Consider the following 9,234-nt stretch of genomic DNA (forward strand, 5'->3'; position numbering starts at 1 on the left):
TTTTATATAGCTGTGTCCATTCATGGTAGTTTCAAAAAAGTGCAGCTCACACCATGCAGCGGGTTGACACTCCACTCCATGCAGTGTTTCCGTACATGAATGGAGGGCTGCTGATGATTGTCCATCCATTTGAATGAGAGAGTGAGACTGAGCTACGTCATTGAGCTTCTGGAACCAGGCTACGAAGGTCCATGCATGCCTTCTCCCCACGACTGACTGGTAAAGCACATTTTAGCACAGCCTGACAGACTATGGGGTGAAACATGGAGGTTTCTGTTGGGTATTGTAGGGGACAGACTAAAGTATCGACAGGCCAATTTGTCTGCATTACAAATATCATGAAAATAAGCTAGGCTAAGATAAAAGAAAATAAAAAACACTAGTGCCATGGCTTTAAGTAGAAGGATAGACACAAACACCTGTAAAATATAATGCAATCCACTGCAATAGTAATGCAATAAATGCATTTGGTCAGAAGAAGTATTTGTACTACGTTGCATTCTATTTTAAGATGTTGCTGTCTAAGTGGTAAACAAAATAAACATTCAATTTCAAGAGAAATTGAACATCGGCATAAACAAACACTGCATTCATTGCATAGCCACAGCACTGGAATGTATTAATGTGTTAACGAGTTATTTTGTAGCTGTTCATGTTGTTGTGTCCTCCATCCCCTTAAATTCTTTTATAAATTGAGTCTTGTTTTAATATTCAAACTGGCAGCTCTGTTCTTACAAATTAAAGAGCAACTTAACATCAGCTGAAAAGACACGTGGTTTAGTTTCTTAATTTGCTGCAGTTGTAGTACTGAATTGTAGTCCAAAGTATGCAACAGAACTGTTGAATGTGCTTACAGGTGCAACAGAGCACACTTCCAAGCACATCCAACCACAACAGATCTGCACCTTTTTACCAGAAAGGGCAGCAAAACACTCCTTTTCAGCCTGCTGTTAAATTTCTCTTTTATTTTGTCAAGGCGGCTGGTAGAAAGTATATATTCTGTTTCTTCTCTCCAGCTGTGACCTTTTAGAGGCATTGGTGGGATAGGGCAGATCTAAGTGGGTTGGGACCTTCACCTTGCGCTTCTGTTGAGGGGGGCTGGGGTTCGGAGGCGGACTGGGAGCAGGCTCTGGCGGTGGGGGACGCGCATTATTGGCTGCTGCGGCCCGCCGGACCTCCTCCTCGTGCCGCTGGATCTGCTGCTGAATTAGAATGAGCTCGCCAAGCAGACCCTGCTGGGGTACGTTATAGTGAGAGACAGGTAGGAGCAGCAACAAAGACAACAACCAGCCACTGCGCTGGTCAGTCATACAGGCAAATGCTGCACCCAAACAAGGCGACAACAGAGGAAACCTGTGTCTCAGTCACTGGCATTGGTGCTGTTCAGGCTGGGGAATCATGATACAAAGCTCAAGTTTAACAGCATCAAGGTCTTTAGCTTTAATAATCTTGCCACTATCATCAGTACGACCCAACAAAGCCAGTCTCTCTCAAAGACAAAGGGGAGATGTCAAACTTTGCCAGACTGAAGGCAGAGGAGGTGACTAATACCACAACCAGCACCTCTCAGCGAGTTGCAACAACAGTACCTCTGTTCCCTTTCCTCACCATCATGCACCACAGTGGATTAATGACAGTATGGAGGATTCAGACAACACAATAACTGATTTTCCTACTTATACTTATAAAAAAAATACAGTAAGAGACTGGAAATAAATTCAGGCGTTACTGGAAATAATAACCAAGTTCAGAACACAGCGTTTTAATGTACTGCAAATGCATAATTGGTTTGATGAAGCTGAAGATGATGATTAAATAAGCGAAGCAAGCACTGGGGTGTTTCTCTATCAGGGGAGAAGCACAAAGAGTACTGTATAGCAGGTGAAATTTGCTTTAGTTCAAGGGTCTCCAACATGACTTCATCTTTGCTAACTTTGGGCTGTTTTTTTTGCTTCTTTCTACTCTACGAAAGGCACATTACTGTTCGATGTAATCTGAAGTGAAACATCAACTTGTAAGAGTTGTGTTGTGTTATAGGCACTCATGTTGGAGACCACGATTGCAGACTAAAAGCAAGGCATAGGAGAGGAAAGCCATTATCTATTTTCTAAATGCACTTCTTAATATTATTGGTCAACCCTTCACATCATATTATGTTTGAACTGTAACTCTGTACAGTGTTAAAAACACACACAAAAACATGAAAACAAAAACTCTGGAAAAGAATAAACACAAAATGAACAAGAAAGGACAACAAATCAAACAGGAGAGGACAGAAATGAAACAAATGTGCATATAAAGTGTTCTGCCAGACATTGCTGTATAATAAAAAATATTCTCTATTAATTATATTTCTGGAAAAACAGTTGAGAATCATGTCAAGAAGTAAAGCAACTTTTGAAGCAATGATAAATATCAGTGTGCAAAAACTGTCAAGTTATATTCTGTCGAATGAGTGCCATACACTTTCCCTTAAGTCTGGACAGCTAACCACATTTTTAATCATAACTTTACTGTACAACAGTCATGAAATGGGAAGAGCTGTCCTACCATAACATTAACACTCAAAAGCTTATCTTGAATATACTGTAGGCTGGTGGCCAGTCTGGAACTCACAATTCACATTCAGTAGAACCGATTGATTCAAAACACACCCAAAAGTATTACATTTTGACGTATTATGAAACATATGCCATTTAGTGGTCACTTTTATTTAAACTACTTTGTCTGTGCATACGTTTATATAATTAGGACCTTCTTTAATTGCAACTTTTAACAACTTCAACAAGAAGGAAGAACCACTGCTAAGTACCCTTGGAGCCTCAGGGCCGTTAAATACTATGGTTTAATGCCTTGAACAATACAAAGTCAAATATACATTTCTTTGGGTAGATTTTGATTCAATCCACTGCAGTTCTTGCCACTGAAGTGAAAGGTAGCCAAGCTGCAGACGGGAGCTGAGTGAGACAGAGTGGTGGCAGAGAGGACAAAGCTGAGACGTGTCAGCAGGTTTTATAAACTTGCCTTTTTGTATTGTTTGTCGCTGCCATCTTGCGGTGACGCAGTAGATGAATCTGTGGCTTTTAGTGGAGGATCGCCTGTGGTTTCTACCAGAGGGGACATAACAACACAGAATGAGGTTACTTATAAAAATGCATCCTTGACTATTGTGAATATTGACTGCTGATATATAAAACACAAATACACAATAAGGCCAATAGCAAAAAGAAGCCATCAAAATAAAGACCAGAGCGATTAAATTTCAAATGTTTGGACAATCTTGCACTGATATATACGTATACAACATGTACACACATATATATATATACACACACTTATACATGTGTAAATTAGACTGTACAAGCCAAATTTTAGAATTTTGCTTAAACCTCAACTAACCCAAAATTAAAAACTACCAAACTTAGCTTTATGGAATAAAGCAGTCCATTATTAGAATTATTGAATTATTGACCCAAGTAACAGACTTAATTTGCAGGGACTATAGTGTGTTTTTGTTAGTCAATAAACTGCCGAAATTAAAGAATGCATTGGTAGTTATGTTATTAGTTCTCCAATAGGAGTAAAAAGTGGTTACTGTCGGATGTAATCAGACACCCTGACAATGACATCAGACAAAAACAAAACTTACTAAAATCAATTAAACAGATTTAAACAGTTAAAAACACTTAAACCTAATATTCACTGATCCACCTTGTGCCCAACTTACGTTTTTATTATGTAAACTTGCATGCTGTTATGCAACTTGCCATGCACAAAGCAAAGTCTGCTTAGCCATATAAATGAGGCAGGTGTTTACAAAGGCACCAGATAGTAATTTCAAGTTCATAGTCAAATGTAACAATCTCAGTAGACTAAATATTTAAATAGAACAACTTGAAGCTCTCATGGAAAAAGTATTTTTCTTAAGCCAGGGAGTGAAGTTTAAAGTAAAAGAGCCAGGAACACCCCTTTGCTTATTATATGACTCACAACAGAGGTGTGGTCCCGTCTGGCATGGCAAGTGTCCGTATAAAAGGCTTTGGAAGATTAGGTCTTTCCATATACTAGTGCATATAAACATAATGCATTTAAGGGTTATAGTATTATTTGTTTATCTATTATTTAACCACTATTTGGCATCAAGAAAACAAATTTTGTGTAAGTCAACATCTTGACATATCCAATGGATGTTCTATGTAAAGTTTATTTTGTGCGCATTTTCCAAACATTTGAGAGCATATAAGTAAAGGCAGAATGAGATCATCCCAAAGATTAGTGAATGTTAGTGTGATTAAAGAAAGCAGCCCATACAGGCCAGGGGAGAGAGAGGGTAGAAGTCAAAGGAGGCAAAAACCACAGGTACAGCCAAGGACAGTCGTGTTAAAGAAAGTCAAAAGGGAAGAAGGGTACATACTAAAGGCTAACACACTGGATCTGCATTTAAGACGTTTTCAGACCAGGAAGGTAATATTAAAAATCATGGCAGGTTATTTCTTTTTCTGTACTTCTGCTTTGATATGAACATGGGAATAGTAGCCATTCAAGTTCCTCAAAGATTTTAAAAGAAAGAGGGAGAGAAACTTAAAGAGGCTTTTTACTGATTCTAGTAAACAGATTTTGGTCAAATTGGATGTCTGCATAAATAAGTATACTCTTCAGAATAATCCAAGATGAGACCTCTTCACCATCCTAGTGACAGGTCATGCATTTCACTGAATACAGAACCTGTGTTAACCATGAACCCTGCCATCACTGACAGCAGCACTGGTCTGCAAACTGGAAGCCAACGTCCTGGGAAGATGCTCTGCTACCGCCTTTAGAGCCGAACCATGGCAAGCAGGAACCCACAACCATACCAATATCGTGGCAAGATGGTGGTCAAACAGCAGCAGAGAGAAAAGAGGGGGAGTGGGCAGCGCTACTGAGTGCAGGGTTTACACACCTAACAACAGATGCAGACCAGAAGCTCCTTTGACTTCACTACCCAAACTCACACCTGTGAAGAATGTTGAGGAGGACAGGAGGGTAGGGGGAGGAGGAGAAAGGAAGAACAACACAAGATAAAAATCATAAAAGACAGAAGCAGAGGGATGGTGGTCAAAGCAGGGACACAGCTAAATGATGTGTATTAAAACAAAGCCGTTGCTGTGCCAGAGCTTTAAGTGAAGTAGCCACCTAATGAGTAACTGTTAAAAGAGATTAAGCACAAACCAAACTGGGCAGGATCCTCAATGAGCACAAAATGTCAAATATTGTGTCTTTACCAGTCGATCGAAAGGTTTCTTAATTTTAAAGCCTTTCCTCTACTTGCTAGAGATTTGTAGGCAGAATCAGATTTATTTGTTAATGTTGCATTATGACATTAAATGTTTTCAATTCCTTGACTGGATGGAATAAATCCTGTCAAATCTGTTTGGACTTAAAGTCATGATTTCAAAACACCTGGACTATAACAGGTTATAACAGAAATATTGTGGTTAAATTATGTTTTTATTTGACTGTATTTACTCTTACCAGGCAGACTGGGAAATCTAGGTACAGAAATCAGCTTCAAATCTGCTGAAAAATCTCAACAAAGTTTCCACTTATAGGATGTTGAGGATAATGTTATTCTACGGTGAGCTGTCCCATTTGACACAGATTTAGCACCATTTACGAGCCAAACTGCTGATAAAATATTCAAGTGGCTGGTAGATATACTGGTGCTGGTAGAAACAATAGAGTGGCTGGTAAAATCTGACCTCTAACAAGCCATTTTGCTTGTTGACAAAAAGCCTGTATGTGCACCATTGTGTGCTATGAGCAGATGAAATCAAAACCCCCGATGCAGGAAATGTGAGCTGTGTTGACAGTATGGTTTAAAGTTACTCCTCTTCTTGATAAGGTGGTTTGAGTTTCTGCCTAACCGTAGTTAACTCCTTATAACTTATTATTCAATGCATCTGCAAAATGTTATCAAGTGATTTTAAAAAGACGGTGTATGGGGATGAATTCAAGGTAATAAGAGCTTTCAGGGGACAGACTTGTACTGACTTATCGAAAATGATACAGTTTTTTTTGTGTATGAACAATATTACATTTGACAACCATCTACCCAGTACCGGTGCCTGGTCCTATCTGAATAAATGGCTGTTTAATTTAACCAAAACAAATCGGTTATATGTTATTTGGGGTAAAGGAGGACTCCCTTAGCCACCACAACCATTAACAGAGGGGGTTGTTAAAGAAAAAGCAGCAATCTAGAGCATGAAGCAGGCTACTTTCTCATATTATTTCATAACTCTGAGTCTATGTTATCTCATTATTCTCAGCTCACATAGAGGTAGGAGAAAAAACACAAATAACATACTTTAAGCATGGTATAGGTCACCCGACTGGATTGTTAGTTATATCATATATAAATGCAGGGACCAATGCAGATGTAGAATGCAAGTTTGTGTACAAATTCTGTTATCTTCATCTAAAATGTGGACTCTGGACTATACACTCTGATGTCTGCAAATATTAATTTTATTTTTACTATGATGAACTTATTAGTTAATATATGTATATATACATATATATATATGTATAGTAAATATTTGAGGTCTTGTTCACTCACCAGAGGACAGGAGGCTTTTGAGGAAAGTGAAGTTCTCTCCTATCTTGTCTAGATCAGGTAGTAGTTTTGCTATTTCCTCCATCTCTGGTAGAGCTTTGGCCAGTTTATCTGTGGACAAGAGAGATAACATGTCAAGTGGAGTACACAGAAATGAAACTTGTCCCTGTTTTACTGACATCTGGGATCCTTTACGAGGAAAGACAAGGCCAGGAATTAGCACATTCATTTGAATCATTACATTAAAATGAAAACACTTACCGAAATCAATTTGTTCACTCAGTTCCCAGACAAAATCAGGAATGACCCAGTTGTATTCACTAAAATCAGGCAGCATGTCCTTCCACTCCTCATACGTCTGGAGATAAAATGACAAGATTATGTTATCATTACATGAATGAAAGTTCCACTACTGTTTTCAATAAGCAACCAGTGTGCCACCTCAGCTAGAAAAGGCTTGAGACAGCGATTTAAAATGCCATGGGAAAGGTTTTGCCACACATGACAGCATGGGTAAAACTAAGATGATTGGTGGTAAATCTTGTAAATTTGTCTGTTTATCAGTTTATATCTCTCTAACTTTGTGATGATGAGGTAACAGAGAAATAAAAACCAGTTCATGTGCAAGATGAGGTAGGGAATAGTTGAGAAATTCTGAATTAGACACCCTCAATGCTGACCTTTTTAGCTGTGTACCCTCCTCCCACTGCCGAGCCCAGCAGAATGTATCGGAGCTTTAGCAGCCGGGCAGCGAGGCGGGCCACCCAGAAATTGCGCTGCTGCTGGTAGTTACGGCCGCCCGACCCTGGGGGAGGCTTGGGAGGCCGCATGGGCAGCCGTGACATGGAGGTGAAATAGCGGGCTGCCGTGCGATGAGGAGGACGCTGAGGGTTGTTGTTCCCAGAGTAGCGGTGATGGATGGCACGGGACAGAGGGTGCAGCTTCTGTAGTGGTACCCGAAATCTCACCCCCATGTTGGTGGAGACCAGGTTCCTGCAGGCCATGCTGAGATGACAGAGAAATTGGACAATAAACTACACAAGCTCACCTTCCTTATGTGCCTATAAACACCATAATACCTGAATATATAATGTCAGTGGAAGCTGTCTGACGATGCAGCTACCATCCAAAGAGTAACATTAAATCAAATGAAAGTTTCAGGAGAATTATTTTATCGGATAAAAATGTGACACTTTGAAAGGAAGCTTGTATTAGTGGTTGTAACAGTTGGAATAGCAATAGAAGGGTTTTAGTAATATAAATAAAACTAAAATTTCACAATATGCATCCTGTGGCTCCATCATCAGGACATGGAGAAGTGAACTAATGAACCTCCTGAATACAAACAGTAGCAACTTCCCTTAGTGTAATAGAGCTCACAGGTACTGTGTGTAAGTCTGTCATACTATGACAACATTTCATAAGTGGTCCTTTTAGTAGAAGGTAGAATCAACCACAATGCTACAACATGGAGGCAAATTCAAGTTAATAGATAAACAGATCAGCTGACGTTGACTTACAATCAATAACCAGTCAGAAAAATACAGTCAAATACATTTTGTAAATAAATGTACTGTCTGTATTACTATCATATACTTAGCTTAACAGTATTAGAGAGTATTATAGCCTGTAAGTCGATTTGTTTTTAATTAATAACACTTGACAACCGTGTCGAGACTGTAAGAGTAAACCACAATCTCAGGGTAAACGCACCTAGCTGACGCTGAGTCAATCTCAGGTACGTTTATAACAAATGTCAGTGGCAGTGAGCGGAGGATGAGATCGAGGATATGTCTTTTTACATGAGGCAGGTAACGTTAGCTAGCTTCGCCGTCCTCAGCTGTCAAAATGACCGGCTATGTGTGCTTCCCTCGGCTAACACGATTAGCTTTCTGTTTGTCGTTCCCTTTATTAAATGAGGGACTTACCAGGCAGCTTTACTCCCGACACGCAACATGGTGCCGTTATCAACAGCGGACGAACGCAAATCTCTTTCAAATTCACTCTTTAGGCACGGTTTAATTCATCTTTCCAAATGGTGCACATTTGCTTGCCTGTTATGGCAGCTAACGCACTTAGCTCGTTAGCTAACAAGGACACAGCCAGAATGACAGTCTATTTCCGGTGAAAGGTACAACCTCCAAAATCGGCCCTGACAGAACACACACCAGTGAATTCGTTCCTATGAACCCAACAACAACAACGTGCTCCACTGTGATCCGTACTGTATTATGTGTGTGTATAACGTTATATATATATATATATATATATATGTGTGTGTATATATGTATATATATATATATATATATACATATATATGTTATATGTGTGTGTATATATGTATATATAAAAATAATAATGGATAACTGTAAAGGATGACAGAAAGTCATTTTCTTAATATGTGTACACTGTAGCAAGAATTTATATATATATATATATATATATATATATATATATATATATACATTTTTAATCTTAAAATGTTAATTTACTGTACAGCAAGAATTTATATATGTATACATTTTTACTTAAATTTTTTTTTATACAATTTTAAAATTTAAGATGTATACAATGTACACGTATTGTGAAAATAACTTTTTCATCCCTGCAAAGTTTCTTACATAAGAATGTCTTTT

At 38.7% G+C, this 9,234-nt stretch overlaps 1 protein-coding gene across 6 annotated transcripts in view; it reads right to left on the bottom strand.

Annotated features, from left to right (window-relative positions):
* The window catches only part of opa1 (OPA1 mitochondrial dynamin like GTPase), a 37,006-nt gene extending 28,286 nt beyond the window's left edge, over window positions 1–8,720 (bottom strand). Inside the window, exons 1-7 of one of the 6 annotated variants that reach the window (XM_051376598.1) lie at window positions 8,527–8,720; window positions 7,279–7,603; window positions 6,860–6,956; window positions 6,602–6,709; window positions 4,943–4,996; window positions 3,025–3,107; window positions 1,077–1,235 (exon numbers count right to left, since the gene is read on the bottom strand). In XM_051376598.1, coding sequence (XP_051232558.1) covers window positions 1,077–1,235; window positions 3,025–3,107; window positions 4,943–4,996; window positions 6,602–6,709; window positions 6,860–6,956; window positions 7,279–7,603; window positions 8,527–8,555 — 855 coding nt within the window. In that variant the 5' untranslated portion in view covers window positions 8,556–8,720. The remainder of the gene's footprint in view (window positions 1–1,076; window positions 1,236–3,024; window positions 3,108–4,942; window positions 4,997–6,601; window positions 6,710–6,859; window positions 6,957–7,278; window positions 7,604–8,526) is intronic. The other 5 variants (XM_051376599.1, XM_051376601.1, XM_051376600.1 and 2 more) reach the window with 5 other exon arrangements.
* Window positions 8,721–9,234: the final 514 nt, after the last annotated feature.

The sequence above is a fragment of the Dicentrarchus labrax genome, unplaced genomic scaffold (genome assembly GCF_905237075.1).
Source record: "Dicentrarchus labrax unplaced genomic scaffold, dlabrax2021, whole genome shotgun sequence".
Taxonomy (NCBI): domain Eukaryota; kingdom Metazoa; phylum Chordata; class Actinopteri; family Moronidae; genus Dicentrarchus; species Dicentrarchus labrax.